Source organism: Stegostoma tigrinum, chromosome 3 (genome assembly GCF_030684315.1).
Source record: "Stegostoma tigrinum isolate sSteTig4 chromosome 3, sSteTig4.hap1, whole genome shotgun sequence".
Taxonomy (NCBI): domain Eukaryota; kingdom Metazoa; phylum Chordata; class Chondrichthyes; order Orectolobiformes; family Stegostomatidae; genus Stegostoma; species Stegostoma tigrinum.
The window spans coordinates 4,852,305-4,871,510 of record NC_081356.1 but is presented as its reverse complement, the minus strand read 5'-3'; the positions used below and the strand labels follow the sequence as shown (position 1 = coordinate 4,871,510).

The window sequence follows — 19,206 nt, the reverse complement described above, 5'->3', positions numbered from 1 at the left end:
GGATAGGAAGCTCTTCAGAGGGTTGGTATGGACTTGATGGGTAAAATGGCCTTAATCCACACTGTAGTGATTGTATGATTCTCTGTTTTTCTATTTTTATACGCAAACAGCCTCACTGTAATTTAGTTTTGAACTAGATTATTTTTCCCTTCTCGAATTCAGTTTAGTTTGAAATATTATAGTTGAATATTTCCTTCTGACTCTCTCCTCTCAATTTTGTAGTTGGGGCAGTCAATCTAAACTGAATGAAATCTGACCAGTTCCATTTTTAATTGCCATGCTTAGAATGGGGCAGTTGCAAGACAATGCACATCAGAGAATGAAAGCCATCATTTCTAACAGCCTTAGTTATAGCTCTTTTCTGTAGAGAATCACTGGTGTCTCGTTCAAAGTGGGAGGTACTCAATAACGAGATAACCTCAATGTGCTGGAAACTATCAAGGCAAAGCCAAGTCTCAGAAATCTATATCATGCTGCTGTAATGCACCAAGTCATCTCTTGCACAGAATAAATACTTTACATCTCAATTTACATTGCTTTTACTAGATTTTGGTATACAACAGCAGTTGTAATCTATTAAATACAAAACTAAAACTGCAAGATTACAGTGTAGTCTTGCAGGTTTATCAGGTTTCGTATTGATGATTAAGTTTTTTTAAAAATTCTTTCACAGAGTGTGGACGTCACTGCGGGGCCATTTCTAAAGTCAAAACAATATTTCCTTGGACCAGTGGAATTGTGTAATATGGCAAAACCTGTATAAGTGTTTTAGTTACTATTGAAAGTTTGAGTTGGGGTTTTGGGGGGGATGGGGGAGGAGTTCAATAACATTTTTAAACGTACATCACCGCAGTTAATAGCCCAGATTATCCAGTTTACAACTGCCTAGACCCTGGAAGATGCATGTTTTGATCAGGTAGAAGTCCCAAAGCTCTCAATCTGCATGAATTGCCCTGCAATCTTAAACTTTTGATGGGCACATGCCAGGCTTACCCATACAGGCACTGGGAAGGGTGCAGATGAGATCAGAAATGATTTTTTAGGCGAACAGTTAACTGGCTGCATCTCCCTTCTCATGCACCAGTCTTCTGAGGGTGATCTCATAAATTTTTTTTACAATTATGAAATGCTTTGATAGCATGGAAGCAGAATATTTGTTTTTGTGAGGCAAAACATAACTCAAGCCCAATACACTGGTCACGAATCCTTCATCTTTCAACAGGACCAACGACATTTTGGATAAAGGGTATTTTTGGTTTTTGGGTCCACTGCAGTCTGTTCAGGACCTTTGGAGAAAGAAAAGCTTTGCTTAACCCAAATGTGAAGTGCTTTTTCCCTCCCTCAAGGAGATCAAATGGATTTGTAGACACGCAGAGTTCAACACTTTAGAAGATAAATCTCACTTTCAGGTCCATCTAGGTCGAGCAACATTTCTGTTCCAAAGGGCCAGAATGCAGCATGTTGACAAGTCTGCTTTGGAAAAGACTTTCACAGTCTTCGATCTTTTCAGGAAAATGGATAATAGATACATGAACTGTAGCAGCAAAAAAACTGAACAGGAAACTAAGGAATGTTCTGGCTAAATAGTGGGAGATTGTGGAATCTGCTCCCACAGGGTGCAACTGAAGTAAATATTAGACGTACATATGTGGAAATTAGAAAAACATACAAGGGGAGAAAAAGAGAAGTAAACAATGGTAGATTTAAAGGAGAATACAAGAGAGGTGGCTTAAGTGATGTATAAACAGAGACACAGAACAGTTGGACTGAATGGCCAGTCCTATTGCCATACTTCCTTTGTAATCCTAAATCACCAGAGATTAACTTCTGATTTTGAAATGAATAAACTATTTAGTCGGTGCAAGGATAGTTACTGTATAGCATGTCGGTTTAATATAATTGCAGAACAAGATTCTAAATTTTTTTTTGTCAACATTTGGAATGGATTGTAACATTTGTGTTTTTTTATTTACTAGTCTGTATTTTGTCCAACATTGGACAAAGTTCTTGAATCTAATGCGGATAAACGAGAGGGCATAATGGGAGAAATGAAAGAAATCCTCACTCCTATGGCACAGAAGTAAGAAGTCTATTGGTGATTTAACAATATATTGAGTCTTTTAGATTAGAGTGAAACAAGTGACCTCGTTCCAGCTTACTTCCAAACAAAATATATCTCTCTTTTCAAGTATGTGATTTGATCTTCTGATACACATGATTACAATCTGTACCCAAGTCCTTCACTCAGCACTGGTCAGGTATGAGGAGGAGTGAGGAAGAACCATTAACCCATTAAGGATATTCACATCAAGGACCCCCCCCCCCCCCCCCCCCCCCGTGCCTTCTAAATTACAGATATTAATTATTTTCTCTGATAAGTTACTGTTCTGTTCTTTACACTCTGAACGTATCATTTTGTACAATTCTATCTAGTGTCTTCCTGAATTATTAAATAATTCTGTTCCAGAGCTATTTCACATTTTGAGTAGTGTAAATTTTTTGGTCAACCAACTTCATACCTGTCTTATTTTCAGCTTGCTGGTGTGTAATTGTATTCTATTCCTCAACTCAAATATGCTGGTTTCTTTGTTAATTTACCTAACTCCAACTCCTGTAGAACTTTGCCATCTGCATTCTGTCCTACATGAATTGCACACTTTATTATCTCTGAACTAGAGGTGAGCTTATTTAATTTGATTAAATGTGCATAACCAATGTTTTATTTAGTTTTGCCATTCAAATCCGGTAAAATACTTAGAGAATTGAACAGTCTTAATTCTCAGAAACAAGATCTGTTGAGAATGCAGTGTACTGAATTCAAACGCCTGGGTTGAACATTTCTGTATACAACTGTCCTTCAATGCTACAAAATATTTTTCTTGAAAATTACATGGTAAAATAGTGTAAACTGATGCTCTATAATCAGTTGACCTCGATAAGATGGCGTATGTGCTTTTGCTTGCCATTGCTATATCATTGAGGTTTCCACTTCTTAAGTCAAAGGACCCTATTTCATTGGACTATCTCTTATGGTTGGGGGCATACCCACAGAGAGGCTTCATGTGAAAGGGTCTAAGGAGATCTAACTTGTATAAATTTGCTCAATCAATTGGGAGCCACTTTAAATGTACAGATAGTTAGCTGCTTGTGTAATGCTGTGTATACAGTTTGCAATTAAAGTCAATCATTCAAATGTAGTTTAATCTACTTTATCTCTTTGGGTATCTCTAGAGAAGCAGTAATAAAGCACACATTGGTACACAAAGTATTTTTGGACTTCTTCACGTACTGCCCTGATAAAATGAGAACGGTAAATAATTTCTGCATCCCAAATCTTTGCTATTTATTGTTTGTAATTGTTTTAATCTGCTTACAAGGATTTGTTAACTATTCAAACTTCCGGCTTGTGGGTATAAATCTTTGTGTCTGTCATCAAATATATGTGTGCTTTTTTTTTGTGAATCCTTAGTTTAATCCTTTTTGGTACCAAAACCGAATTTCAGGTTGAAGTTGGTCCATCTATAATAACTAGCTTATTTGAGAATGCAGTTGAGCTGGTATTTTACTAATGAAAGCCATCTCTGTTTTTCCCTTTAATCAACTGCAGTGACTGTTTTCATCATTGCATTTTTTTACCAGAGGCAATAAGAAACTTCAGTTGAATAAGTATTCACTCTTGAGGTATGCCAGCATCTGTGGAGAGAAAGCAGAGTTATAATGTTTCAGGTGCAGTGACCCTTTATAAAGGGTCACTGGATCCAACACATTAACTCTGCTTTCTCTCCACAGATGCTGCCGGACCTTTCCAGTTTTTCCAGTGATTTCTGTTTCTGTAAGTGCATAAACCTTTTTCTTAAAGAAAAGCAAAATAGTGCTGTATGTAGGATGTTGCAAACTACATGTAGATCAGTGCAAAAGCTCTTGTACAGTGTGGTCATGGGTCAAAAAACAAGGTTTTATTTATTTAATCATGGTGGAAGGATGCCACTGCAACTGTTCCAAAATATGGATAGCTTGGTGTAGTTTCATTAATTCAAACAATACCAGTGAGTAGCTCACTATTTCAGAAGGGAAATTAATAGTCAACCACATTGCTGTAGGTGTACAGTTACATGGAGGCTAAATGGGAAAAAGGATGGCAGATTTCCATCAGAGCATTAGAGAACCAGCTGGACTTTTAGAGGAATCAATGATAGTTTCATGATCATCAGTACCAAGACCAACTTTATGCCCTGGATTTATTACTTAGGTTCAGATTCCACCAGCCACTCTGGTGGGATTTGAATGGATGATGCCATAACCCCTCTAGATGACTGGCCCCGTGAGATTTACCATTGTTTTTATGGTTCACAGTTGTCATCTAAAGCTTGAAGTGATAATTGTTTTCCAGTTGTTCAAGGGTGGCTTATTCTTTCATGTTAATTTGGTTGTTATTTTATTCTGTTTTCCGTAGGTGCAGGCAGAGGCTGATATTTTGAAGAAACATTTTAAAGTACATTTAAATTATTAACACCAATATTAGCATTATACTGCAAATAATAGAAATCTAAAATAAAAACAGAAAATGATGAAAATATTCTGCAGGCTTGGAACCATCTGAACAGTGAAATGTTTTGTGTTGATGGCCTTTCATCCAGAACCATTATTTCTCTCCGTACTACAGACACTTCCGGAACGGCTGAACAGTTTTGTTTTTATTTCAGATCATTTTTTTTTGGCTTCTGAGCAGAGTATTCATTGTAATACACTTCAATAAAATCAATGGGAGAGAAAACAGTACTGAATTTTGGGATTTGGTTGTTTGATGCATCAAATGAATCTTGAATAAATTTTAGTGTAGGTTTGCCTCATGATTAAACTTCAGCTTTCAAAATATGCATTTTATTTGCTTCACTTAATGATAGCTAGGCTGAAGGATTAATGATGGTTGTACCTATAATAGAGTAACTGTCTGAAATTTCTGAATGCAGGAAATGATTGAAGCTGTGAGAGAAGCAGTCATTTATATGGCTCATACACATGATGGAAGCAGAGTGGCTATGCAATGCTTATGGCATGGAACATCCAAAGTAAGCCAAAGGAACAGGACTTTGTTTTGGTTTGATGTTTATTATGCAGTGTAATTTTCCAGGCAAGTAAATGGATGCACCCTTGGATAAGTAATAGATCACATGATTGACAAACATTTAAGTGTTCAAGAAAATGTTCCAACATCAGAATCTGTCTGATCGGAAAACATCTGGATAACCTTGGCTTCATTTCTTCAATTAGTTTCTGTTTTCATATTCAAGAGTGCATGTTTCTAATCTGAGATTTTAAATTTTCTTGTAAATAGCATAATGTAGGATACTGTTTCATGATTTGTACATGTAAGTCAACCTGAGAGTTCTCCTGAGGTTGAGCTATTCGCTATCTAATTCAGGCCAGTCAGATTCCCACTTTGGTTCACAGTTTCAGTGGAAATTGCTGACAGCAGACAGGGTGAAAGTGAAATACGACTGTAGGCCACAACAAGTAACCTCGCTAGTCTTTGAGTCAAGGAAGGCATAGATGTTCACATTTCTCACTCTTCATCACTGTCCAGCCATGCCTGTAGAGATGCATAAAGATAGATCAATGTCCAATAAAAACTGTGATGGATGAATAGTCTGTCAATATACTGAAGGCTTAGGCATGGGATTGGATGTCTGGAGTCAGTAGAGTATAACTGGCAGCTAATGGTGTTTTCAAATGAAGGTTGGAGGTGAAATGTTGGGCACAAACTCATTTGCAACTAAACTATCTTGTTTAATGCCATGAAAGAAGCAAATTACAAACTGATCACTTAAATCCAATTTTTGTTTTGTTTTAACATAGTTTATGAACGGATTTCTGTATTCCATTAGTTGTGTGCTTCTACAGAGTTCAGTTACAATTCTTTACTAAAAGTTGTTATATTTCTTCCTAGGACAGAAAAATTATTGTGAAAACAATGAAGACCTACATAGAGAAAATTGCCACTGTAAGATGGGATCAGCAGCTTGTTTTTTTGTATGCTAGTAATCCTTTGGAAATGTCACTAGATTTTTGTTTTTACATTCAGATAGTAAGGTAGTTAGTGAAGTAAATAACCAGTGAAAAATTGGAGCACCCTGAGCTCAGTTCATTAATACTTTGCACCTCCTATTGATTGCTTGTAAGTATCCTACTTCTGACTTGCTGGAAACATTTCTGATGCTTCTAATTGAAAGAGTGCCATAGGCTTTGAGCTGTGAACACTTTGAATCTCAATGAAGCTTGTAGACAAGCTTGCTTATATGCAAGGGCATATTTGAAGGTTTTGACTAATGTGAGTTTGTGTCCTTTGCGACTCAACCACCATGGGAACAGTAGTTCCTTTAAATGATATCCGTGCTATTTAAATGGTGCAGAATGCCATGCTTTCTAGCAAATGACTTGTGTAATGGAGTAACAAGATTTATTTTGAGGTTTATTTTATTTTATTTATTGTTTTGTGGGAGGAGAGCATTGCTGATAATACTTGAATTTGTTGCCAATCCCTAATAGCCTTTGAACTGACGGCCATGTTAGGCCATTTGAGAAAGCTTCATTGATGAGAGCTTGGAGTCAAACAGATCAGATAGATATGATTGGCAGATTTCCTTTTATAAAGGAAATTAGTGCATAATTGATTCTTGTAGGCAGTTGATAGTTTAATGGTCATTATTACTGAGATTTTTAATTCCTGATTGTATTACATGAACTTAATTGATTTAAGTCTGCCTTAGAACGTTGAATTGGTTTCGGGATCACTAGTCTAGTAATATTACCTCTGTAACACCATCTTCTCTAAGTAGTGGACTGAAAATTTTTTTTCCTAACTTTGAATCTTCTACCTTCTAGTATGGACTTAGGATATTTTACCAGGATTGGGTGTGGGAGCAGCCGCTGATGACGAGCACCCCCCCCTATAAGGAGGGGCACTCTTTGTTGAGAATTGGCATCTTACACTCAGTTGCATATCCGTTCCTTCACTGGTTGGGAAAAGCAGTTCAGCACAATCCATGCATCCTTGTGTTTCTACTGTACAACTTTTAGACTCTTCAGTTTTGGAATTAGATTTATGGCCTAACAATGAAGAAATAATTGTATCGATTCTCTAATCAAAGTTAATTTAAGAATATAATTTTAGTAAGCATTAGCTAAATGCTTGTTTGACAGGAGTTTGCATTTTTAGTAGTTTCTTATATTCTTCATTTAAATCTTAATGTCCCTGGAGAGCAGCATTTGTATAATGATTTTGGTGTGTAAGACATCTGCAGTGTTGAAATGTGAAACAGTAACTTGTGCATGTCATATAAATTATTTTGCAGGGTGAATTTTCACATTTGGTTCTCATGGCAGCTTTTGACTGTATAGATGACACAAAACTTGTGAAACAGATCATTCTATCAGTGAGTCTTTGAATTCTTTCTACACTACTTGGCAAAGAAGGAAAGACGAGCTCAAGGGCTTGTTTAGAGTAATTTTTTCAATGGGTGACATCATTTATATTGACATAACTACATGTTGTTTTAATATTTTGGTTAATGTGAAGGTACTCCCGACCAAAACCATTCCTTACTAGATATGTGGATGCAGGAATTATGATGAGCATTTCTGAATATTGTCATTCTCAGGACCAGGATTCTCGGATTTGCTGAAAACCTTTCTGACGCTTCTAATCCAAAGAGGGTCACAGGTTTTGACTAGTGAACAATTTGATTCTCAATGAAGCTTGTAAACAAAATACACATTATTTTTTCATGGTTGTATGCAAAAGGGTATATTTGAAGGTTTTAACTAAAGTGAGTTTGTGCCCTTTGCTGCTCAGCAACTTTTAATGTTACACCTGTTATGTAAATAAAATTTAGGCAGCTGAAGGTAACGTTGAATTGAAAAGTAATCAGATTTTTTTGGAAGTGTGTGTTGAGAGCTCAGTAATCTTTTCTTGATAGTTTAGTTACTTTATGAGCAAGGCAAATCTTTAACATCCTTGGTGCGCTGGGTCTCTTTCCTCTCCTCTCCCTCCTCCACAATTTATTCCCAATGGCAGTAATTTGTACTGAGTATATAACAGTAATGATCTTTGAGAACCTTGTTCAAGTTACCACCATTTACTGAGTGGCGGTACGTTGACAGAGTTTAACCCTGTCATTTTCAAACATGCAAGCTTTAGTGTATTGTTGTCAGATCATGTTTATATCTTTGGTCCATTTTCACCCTCCAGCCGCAGCCTGTGAATTGTTAAAGACCGCTTAATTAGCATGTAGCCACTTCTTTTGGAAACTAATTGCTCAAATTGTCAGTGTCACTGAGCTGTTGTCGTACGATATCATTCCACTCATGAAGTACATCTGAATTTCAAGGGTTTATTTTTGCCTGCCACTAGTTGAATTAAATCCCCGCAAAAGCTGCCACCATCAAGAAATATAGAGCAAAGCTGGGGCTATTTTTCCTGGAGCATCAGAGGCTGAGGGGTGCCTATAGATGTTTATAAAAATCATGACAGGCATAAATAGGGTGAATAGCCAATGTCTTTTCCCTAGGGTTAGGGAAGTTTGAAACTGGAGGTTTAAGGTGAGAGGGGAAAGATGTAGAAGGGACTAAAGGTGCAATTTTTTCATGCAGAATGTGGTGCATTTATGGAATGAGCTGCCAGAGGAGGTAGTGAAGGCAATGACAACATTTGAAATGCACTTGGATGGGTACATGAGTGGAAATGGTTTAGTGGGGTAAGGGCGAAATGGGAATGGATTAATTTAGGATCCTGGTCAGCATGGACGAGTCTGACCAAACCATGCTGTATATCTCTAACTGAACAACTGTAAGGAAGGAAAGTGTGAAATGAAGTAGGATTTGGGATGAGATGGAGAATCGAATTAGTTAAGAAAATAAATAACTAACTGCTTTCTGGCTAATTTAAAATTTGTCTGCACGACTGGAAACAGGATTAACAGAAGAATTATTCCATTTAATATCTAGCAATTTTCTCTTTGTAGGAGATCATCGAAGCCTTGCCGAACTTGATTGACAATAAATATGGCAAGAAGGTTTTGGTGCATTTACTAAGTCCGAGGGATCCAGCGCATACCGTGCCGGAGATTATTAAACTTCTACAACAAGGTGATGGGAATGCTCACAGGTCAGTGTTGTTTACTTTTTACATGACTGGTGTCGTGTTCAGGGATTTGGCTCTTCGAGCATAAATTTTAGGACGCTATGCTGATTTAGTGGGAACGTTCTGAATTTCATAGATTGCTAAACAAATGTGACAAAATATGAAGTATTGTTTTATTCGTTCACTGCATGAGCCTGTCTATTACCCACACTTGACAGTCATTGAGAAGTTGGTGATGAGCTGCCTTTTGGAACCGCTGTAGTCCATAGGGTTTTGGTGTAGTTAGGAAGAGAGTACCAGGATTTTGACTCGTGAGCCAGTTAAAAATGACACTATATAGCTCCAAGGTGCTGGAGGGCATTTTCTAGAGGGTAATTGCAGCTGCCACTGTGCTAATGGAGGGAGTTAATGCTAAAGGTGTTCGGATGCCAAATGACTATTCTGTCCTGGATGGAGTTGGATTTCTTATGTGTTATTGGATCTGCACTCATCCAGACCAGCAAACTAATCAGTCACAGGACTGGCTGGAGCCTTGTAGACGGGTGGGCAAGGTTTTTTTTCTTGCAGAATTCCCTGCCTCTGACATTGTGTTGCAGCCTCTGTATTTATATCGCTGGTCTAGCTTAGTTTCTGACCATTCGTAAGCCTCCAGGCTGTTGGTAGCAGGGGATTCAGTGATGGGAATGCCATTGAATGTCAAGGAGCAATGTTTGGGATTTTTCTGGTTGATGGTTGTGCTGCAGTTGGACACTGACAGTATCATCGTCGGAGGAGTCATGAATTATGCTGTTACTGTGCAATCATCAGTGAACATTCCCTCTTCTGACCTTCTGATGGAGGAAAGGTCATTGGAACATTTGAAGATAATTCCGTCTAGGATACGACCCTGAGGAGCTCCAGCAGTGATGTCCCTTACCTGAGGTCATAAACATCTTCTTTTGGGCTGAGTGTGACTCCCAATGAACAGAGAATGTGCCCATGGGTTCCCATTGACTCAAGTTTTGCTAGGACCTGAATACCAAGTCTTTATCTTATGATACTTGATCAAAAGGTTACTGTAATGGCTTGTGGAACAAGAAAATTTGTTAAATTTAAAGGAAGAATTAGGTTCTTTTCAATAAGTTAGATGGATAAGGGCAGCGTAATGTTTAGCGTTTAGCACTACAGCCTCATGGTGCCAGAGATCCTGCTTCGATTGCACCCTTGGGCAACTGTCTGTGTGGACTTTGCACATTCTCCCCATGTCTGCATGGGTTTCCTCCGGGTGCCCCAGTGTCCTCCACAGTCCAAAGATATGCAGGTTATGTGGTTTGGCCATGCAAAATTACCCATAGTGTTGCGGCATGTGCAGACTATAAGTGCCGAATGGCCTTATTTCCACTCCTATGTCTTATGGTCTAAGTGGGTTGGTCATGGGAAATGCAGGGTTTCAGAAATAGGGTCTGGGTGGGATGCTGTTCAAAAGGTTGGTGTGGACTGAATGGCTTGCTTCCACACCGTAGGGATTCTGTGTGATAGCTGCAGTTATTCACGTAAAGTTGTTGCCCTCTTGTCGCTCTCAACAAGATTGTGTTTTCAGTGATGGTGTTTGCTACAGCTGTATATTATCACTGTTTTGTTCAGGCATCCTTAGGAGATGGATTCTCCTGTTTTCATTAAATAAGGGGTTTCATTATTTTTTGGCACAACTAGGAAGGAGACTCCTAGTCTGAGTAGTTGGCTATCCAGATGGAGTCGAAGTATAGGTTCTAATGGTGATAAGAGCACAAAGTATACAATTGTGAATACTATATGATTCCTTTTCCTTAAAATGCACATGTACGCATGAAATGAGCAATAATGGAGCATGGGTGTGCGATTTAGCTTATTGAGTCTACTCCATCAGTAAGTATGATCATACTTAATCCAGTGATCCTCAGCTCCACTTCCCTGCCTTTCCCCGTAACTCTTAAGTCACTTACTAAAAATCTGTTTCTCTGAGCCTTGAATATACTTAATGACTGAGCCTCCACAAGTCTTCTACCATTAAGAATTCCAGAAATTCACAACCTTCTGAGAGAAATATTCCTCCTCATCTCTGTCTTAAATGAGCAAGCCCTTTTCTGAGGTTATACCCTCTGGTCCTACTGGAAGCAACCTCTCAGCATCGAACCTGACAAACTCCCTAAGAATCTTTTATGTTTCACTGAGGTTGACTTCCTTTCTTCTAAAGTACACTGAGCACAGGTCTAAGCTGTTTGTTCTGTCCTCATAAAAAATGTTCGTCCTAAGCCTAGAGAAACATTCTGGGCTGCCTCCACTGTCAGTATATCTCCCTTGAGATAAGAGCTCAAAATATTATCAATTTCTCAATGTAGGCAAGACATTTTTTGACTCCATTACCTTTGAAATGAAGGCCAACATTCCATGTGCCTTCCTTATAACTTGCTGAACCCGACTGCCGCTTTTTTTTTGTGATTCATACATAATGATCCTGAAATCCCTTGGCTCTGTAGTTTTCCTCATTTAACTAATATTCATCTCCTCTATTCTTATTATCAAATTTCATCCATCTATGGAGTTTTATGCCCCTCTATAAACCGTGTCACCGTCACGACTTCCCTCTCGCCTATTTTTGCCATCCTTAAATTTGGCAATAGTACACGCATTTCAGTTATCCAACTCATTTAATATATATTGTACATAACTGTGACCCAACACTCAACCCTGTGACTGTCCACCAAATACAGATGACATCCTGAATGTCTTCTATGGGTTAACCAATTCTCTATCCATTTTCATATAACATCCTAACCCCATCCCAAACATCAGAGCTTTTTAAGCAGCCTTCTAAAACACCTTTTAAAAATCTAAATCTCTGGTAGTTTCCAATTATCTGTCCTGCTTATTACCTGAAAGAATTCTGATAAATTTTTTAGGCATGATTTTCCCTTCATGAAGCCATGCTAACTCTGGTTAGTGAGCATGAGTATTTTTTAAATGCTTCATTATTACATCTTCAATAAGACACTCTGTAAGATTTTTCCAATGACACATGTCCTCATTTAATTAACTACTTTTCCAGCATTTCATGGTGGTACCAGTAACACGTAAACAGGATGATCTGTGTAATTGTTAAGAATTGAACTGAGAGGAGTGGGCACGTCATTGATAGCAATTACTAATTCATGGTTGTTTGAGGAGGAAGAGACTCAAGGCTCTGGAATACACCAAGTGTGGGCGTTTTAAGGAAGCTAAGATGGTTGTGAAGGTTGTTTTTGATCAAAATCTGCAAACATGTTGCCAAGGTTATAAATTTTTCAACGATTAAATGTAGTCCTTGATAACTTTAGCACTTTTTTTTTCTTTGATTTGAATTATCATTATTGTCATTTCAGGTGTTACTGAAAAATAGTTGTTGAGTCTAGAATCACAGTGAATTGTTCAGAAACACTACTGTTTATTTGCTCATTGCTTTCTGGTAAATATGATATTCAACTTTCAGGCGAGAAAGAAGTGGAGGTAGAATAGAATTGTATACTAATATGGTGCTTTTTATAAATTTAGGGATTGAAAATTGAATATTAGAATTAAAACAAAAGTAAACTCTTTAGAATTTATTGAAATGTTCTGAAAATGAATTGCTGCCAAAAATGAAGTCCTGAAAGAGTCAGGAGATTTAAGTGTTTATCTATTAATCCAGTAAGAAGGATTCAGATATTCGTCAACATGAGTTGCTGACAGCCATCTCGCCAAGTTTGCTGAAATACTTACAGGAGAATGCTCGGGAAATGGTGATGAATAAGGCGAAAAGTGTCATTGTGGCAGATATTCTGGGCCGTGCTATTGGTGATTTGCAGCCTGCCATAAATGCTATCGTTGAAGTGGCTGCAGAAGACTTTGTACCTGGAGGCGATAATGGTGAGGTAATGTATAAATATTCGTCTTTTATTTTGCTCCCCCCTTGTCTTGAATTGCATCAAGCGCTCTGCATCTTGAATCATTGAGTTGTGTGGTTTTGTAGAAAAATAACACTTAAGTTTATAAAAGGTCAAATGAATTTTGAATTGTCAAATTCTGAATGTGAAATGCTGCACTATGTTTTCAGGACCAAGTTGGTATTTAGTGTGTGTGTGTGTGTGTACTTACGATTAGATTTAATTGACAAGAAGCTAAAATTTGACCAAAAGAGCTGTCTTCCTGCCCCTCCCCCAATGAACTTGCTACCTATTCATTTTGACCAATTTTCAAAATGTTTCCCAGAATGACGCTCAAAATTTCCTGTTAGATTTTATGAATTGCTTTAAAAGGGTCAGGTCAATGAAGTGCTGTATGCAAGTGTCAGTCAGACTAGTCAGAATGTAATGAATATATTTCTGTGAAACCAAAAATGCCTGGAGAAAATGTACTCATGGAGGATAATGGCTTTTGTAGAACTAACCTTATTAAGAAAATGAATACTGTGCATGTATTGTAATAAAAACTAAAGACACTTCCCAAGGCATTGTAAGATGTGACTTCATCAAGCGAAGTATCAGTGAGATGATATAGGTGTATGATTAAAGGAGAAAGGTGTGGTAGAGGTGTAGGGAGGCAATTCTAGAGCTTGGGAACTGGGCACAAGGGTGACTTGGCAAGTTGGACCTAAATTGGCCTGATAATAGAAGGCGGTTTGGGTGACTGGAGACCAGTGTCCAGTGGTGTACCACAAGGATCAGTGCTGTATCTCTGTTGTTTGTGATGTATATAAATGATATCAAAGAAAATATGGAGGGATACATTTGCAGATGACACAAAGATTGGTTGGGTGGTTGATACTAAGGAAGAAAATCCTAGTTTATAGGAGAATACAAACAGATTAGTGGCAGATGGCACTTAACCCTGAAAAATGACAGATGTTTCACTTTGGAAGAAGTAACAAGTCAAGAGTGTACTCTGGACACTTGGGAACAGAGGCATCTTGAGTTGTTTGTTCAAAGGTTATTAGGGTGGTTAAGAAGATATATAGGCGTCGTGTAGATTATAAGATTGGAGCGCTTATGTTCAAGTTGCATGGAACTTGGGTTAGGCTGCAGCCCCAGTGTTGAGAGTAGTTCTTGTCACCTCACACTTGGAAAGAAGTGATTGCACTAGAGGGGGTGCAGTGGAGGATTTTGGCTGGGATGAAACATTTGAGCCATGAAGAGAAGCTGGATGGGTTTGTGTTAAAAATAAAAATTGCTGGAAGAGCTCAGCAGGTCTAGCAGAATCTGTGGAGAGAAATCAGAGTTAATGTTTTGGGTTGAGTGACGCTCCCCGGGACTGAAAAAGTTGGGTTTTTGTTGTTTTATTTAGAACAGAGGAGGCTGAGACAGGACCTGATTGAGGTGCATAAGATTATCACAAACAGAATGAATAGAACGCAGTTGGTACCCTTAGATAAAGGCATAAATTTTAATTTTAAAAGCAGGAGGTATGGAGGAAATATGAGGAAAATATTTTTCACACGGGGGTGTTGGGAACCTAGAATGCACTCCTGTGAGGGTAGTTGATACAAGAAACCTTACAACCTTTAAAAAGTACTTCAATGGGTACATAGTGTCAAACCATTCAAGGCTGTGGGTCAAGTAGTAGGAAGTGGCACTGGCGTAGATTTATTCGGTGCAGACTTCGATGGGCCAAAGGCCATCTTCTGGGCTGTATGGTTCTATGATTCTTTCTCTTCCTCGTTTTAGCTCCACATGGTAGAGCACCCTGCAGGTCACCTGGTTCTTAAGTGGTTAATAGAACAAGATGGAAAGATGGAGGAACTTGGAAGGCCAGGTAAGACCTGTTCTTAGGGTGGGACAGGGGGTTGAGCATGTAGCTCAGGATTATGTAATTAAGTTTAAACATGTTTTGGATGGTGAGACATCCTGGAGTATCCATGTAGACCTTGTGTACTTAGAGCCATGCAGCATGGAAACAGACTCATCCAACTCATCTGTGCTGACCGCACATCGTAATCTGATCCAGTCCCATTTGGCAGCATTTGGCCCATATCCCTCTAAACCCTTGCTATTCGTATAGTCATCAGATGTCTTTTAAATATTGTAATTGTACCAGCCTCCACGACTTCCTCTGGCAGCTTGTTTCATACACGCAACACCCTCTGAGTGTAAAAGTTAACCCTCAGGTCCTTTTTAAATCTTTCTCCATCACCTTACACCTATGCCCTCTAGTTTGGGACTCCACCTTAGGAAAAGGACCTGGGCTATTCACCCTATTTATGCCCCTCATCATTTTATGAACTGTATAAAGGTTACCCCTCAGTCTCAAGCTCCAAGGGTAAACACCCAGCCTACTCAGCCTGTCCCTACAGCTGAAACTTACCAGTCCCTGTAACATCCTTGTAAATCTTTTCTGCACCCTGTCAGATTTTAACAAGGTTCTTCCTATAGAAGGATGACCAGGATTGCATGCAGTATTTTTAAAAATGGCCTCACCTGTGTTTTGCACAGCTACATCATGATGTCCTAACGTCTACACTCAATGTTCTAACCAATGAAGGCAAGTGTGCCAAACACCTTATTCAGCACCCTGTCTACCTGTCCTTGGACAATTGGCTCATCTGATCAAGGTCCTATAATATTCTGGGATAATCTTCTTCACTGTCCACTTTTCTACCTATTTCGGCGTCATCTGCAAACGTGCCAGTCATTCATCCTATGTTCATATCCAAATCATTTATATAAATGGTGAAAAGCAGTACCAAACATTTGGCACACTGCTGGTCGCAGGACCCAGTCTGACAAGCATCACTGTACCACCACCCTCTGTCTCCTACCTTCAAGCCAATTTTGTATCCATTTGGCTAGTTCTGTTGGATTCCTTGCGATCTAATCTTACTTAACTGGTTTACCATACAGAACCTTGATGCATGCTTTGCTGAAGTCCATGTGGATGTCTGCCACTTTACCTTCATCAATCTTCTTCGTCCCTTCTTCAAAAAAAACACAGTCAAGTTAGTGAGATGCAATTTCCCCCACAGTCATGTTGACCATCCCTGATCAGTCCTTGCCTTTCCAAATATATGTAAATGTTGTCCTTGAAGTATGCCTAAGCTAGCACAGGGTGAAGCAAAACAGTTCTTCCAAATTTTCATTTCAGAATGCCATACTTGTGGTACTCCTTGGATGTACTTTATATTGAGTCCAGTCCTAACCTAATCATTAGCTTTCAGCAAAAATGTATCATGCGATGAAACTTACACAACCTTTAAGGCAAATCTGTCACAGCTGGAAAAGCAGCATTTTGCCTTTCATCAACATTTATATCGCATTCCTCGGGGACTTGCCTCAGCACTGAGCTGAAATTCTTAGCAAGTGGAAAATTGAATATTGATAGGTTTCATTTTCTTTCATCTGAACCTACTCCACTCTGTGATTATAACAAATGTTGCCTTGAGCTCACATGAGTTTTAAAAATGCTACAGAACTTGTGCCAGTAACAAGCAATTGCATTCTTGCCTTATGGGTATGATTACCATATCCAGCAGCTGTGACCGTGGTATGTCACTCTCCAGTGGGGCCATCAAATAGGGCTGTGCGTTATTACACTAACAAAGTTCGTAGTCTTGAGCCAAGAGCCAATTACTTTCAAGTCCATGTTGCTATCAGGAGCCACACAGCTTCTGCAGAGTCCCAATAAGATTCTCCATCTTCTAAAACTGGAAGATCATTATTCAATCCCCACAATCCAGTTCTTAGTATTTATAGGTCCTGCTTCCACACAGCTCAGCAGTGATCCGACATTTCCCAAATCCAGGACAGGAACTGGTCTGAACAGTTTTCGCTGTGCTATTGGCTACTTCCTCCTCCTAAAATAACAAAGGCACACCTGCGGGGGGAAAAAAATGCCAGATTCACCAATTATCTAAACAAATAACCACCACAAATATTTTCAGTTTCAAAGAAATGTTGAAGGTCATATGGCTCAAAAAAAATGTTGTTGCATCGATAACACACATTGGTAAGTTATACAGGGCCTTGAGATTTTGAGGAATTTTAACCATAAAATCCAAACCAGCAGAGCAGTATTAAGGGAAATTTAACTTCATAATTGTGACCATACACTTAATGCCAACACAATATTGTTCATCGCAGAATCTTATTAGATGAGTTTCTCTTAACCACCGTAATTACATGGATTGGCAAGTTTAAGCTTTATTGTATTTAATGCATTATAAGTGAGTTCCAATACTCAGCTAAGCTCCTGTCAAGAAGGAAGTGTTTTTATTTAGGGTTTAACTACTATGGCATTAGGCATTTTTGACTTTCTCCTGGATGTTCCCCCTTTGCCTTTAGGACTGGTTGGCTGTGTCGTAATCCATGGTTATAGATTTTCTTTCACTGGCTTTCTAGCTGTAGCTTAACTACTCCAAGGGATGAAAGATTTAAACTTCTGACAGTTGTGACATGCTTTGACGTTTCCTTGCTTGGTTAAACACAGCATTCCAACTTGTACTCCATCCTTTATTGACCGTTTCAAAGTGCTTCATAATTTTCTGAAGCCTTGCTTAAGAGCTGATTCAGCTGACAAGTGTGGCTATAAATGCTACACTCCACCCTCAAGTGTTCTTTGCAAGAACGGCAATCAACCAAAATTAATTCAGACGTGAATTTTTTTTTAACGGTGTCATTTTAAGTGTAAGGTTACTTCAAATCCAGGTGTGTTACATTATAAGCATAGAAATTTGGAGCAGAAGATCATTCAGCCCTTTGAAACTGATGCCCCATTTAACATGTTACGGCCACAAGTCTACTTTCCTATTTATGTCCGATATACTTTTATTCCCTGGTCAATGCTGAATTTACTTAACTCTGGGGAGAAAATTCCACAGAATGACCACTCTCCGAAGAATGCTTTCTCCTCATCTGTCTTCTGTGCAAAACCACTGGTCAATTGTCTTTGTTCAAAATGTTAATGTGAATACTGTTATTTGATTTGGAGAAATGGACAGAATTTTTTCTCGAACTTGTGTTAGGTTATATTATTTACTAACAATGTATTTTTTGCACAGATTTGACAACCATTTGACACTGAAGTCAGTAGTATTGAAATTCCTATTACTCAAAATGACGTTCACCTTATTTTAAAAGAAATACCTTTGCAGACTTTCCAACCTGAGCTAACTGAAAGGGAAGTTAGATTACACTGGTATTCTTTCGCAGTGTGGCTTCTCGAGGTATCATGATGGCCAGTAAATTAAATGAATCACAGTGGTTAAACAATTCTATTTATGTTTCTGAGATAACAAGGTGTAGAGCTGGATGAACACAGCAGGCCAAGCAGCATCAGAGGAGCAGGAAAGCTGACATTTCGAGCCTGGACCCTTCTTCAAACAAGGTCCAGAAAAGGCTCTGAAGAAGGGTCTAGACCTGAAACGTCAGCCTTCCTGCTCCTCTGCTGCTTGGCCTGCTGTGTTCATCCAGCTCTACACCTTGTTATCTCAGATTCTTCAGCATCGGCAGTTTCTACCATCTCTATTTATGTTTCTGCCATTTTATCATAGTAAAGTAATCTGTTTAAGGAGCAGTTGTATTGTTGTAATAATGTGAAAGTACTGTTTGCTGTATATGAAATGTGTCCGCTCGAGGATAACATTTAAAGGCCAGAGCACAAATATCTGAAGAAAATTATATAACGATTTTTGAATTTTTAATTACAGAGTGCTTTGCAAGAACATTAGTAAAACATGTTGGAATTGAAAAGTTAAAGTCCTGGGTGCAGGTAAACCGTGGAGCTATTGTGCTTTGTTGGTAAGCATTAAATTAAACCTGAATTCATGGTCACATGATTTCTCTGTAACTGTAACCATTCAATAACCTGAATGCTCATTGACCAGATTGTGTCTGACAGATCTTCTATTAGTAGAATAGGAAAATAATTGATTCCACTGACATGCTCAGTAATCATAAGAAGTTCTTACAACCTTAAAATTGCGGAAATGTTCTAGTGAGTATTTTACAATATGTTAAATAGTGAGCATTCCAGTTGGAGACAGACGTGGATCAAGAGGGATATGAACAGATTTCAATGTGAAGGTCCAAAGGAACTTTTGACAAGTG

General features: G+C 38.5%; 1 protein-coding gene across 2 annotated transcripts in view; it reads left to right on the top strand.

Annotated features, from left to right (window-relative positions):
- pum3 (pumilio RNA-binding family member 3) overlaps window positions 1–19,206 on the top strand; it is a 48,462-nt gene that overhangs the window by 22,952 nt on the left and 6,304 nt on the right. For both annotated transcript variants that reach the window (XM_059642720.1, XM_059642716.1), the window contains 9 exons: window positions 1,977–2,080; window positions 3,232–3,310; window positions 4,971–5,069; window positions 5,948–6,001; window positions 7,353–7,433; window positions 9,021–9,163; window positions 12,822–13,044; window positions 14,833–14,920; window positions 18,807–18,897. In XM_059642720.1, the coding sequence (XP_059498703.1) occupies window positions 1,977–2,080; window positions 3,232–3,310; window positions 4,971–5,069; window positions 5,948–6,001; window positions 7,353–7,433; window positions 9,021–9,163; window positions 12,822–13,044; window positions 14,833–14,920; window positions 18,807–18,897 (962 nt within the window). The remainder of the gene's footprint in view (window positions 1–1,976; window positions 2,081–3,231; window positions 3,311–4,970; window positions 5,070–5,947; window positions 6,002–7,352; window positions 7,434–9,020; window positions 9,164–12,821; window positions 13,045–14,832; window positions 14,921–18,806; window positions 18,898–19,206) is intronic.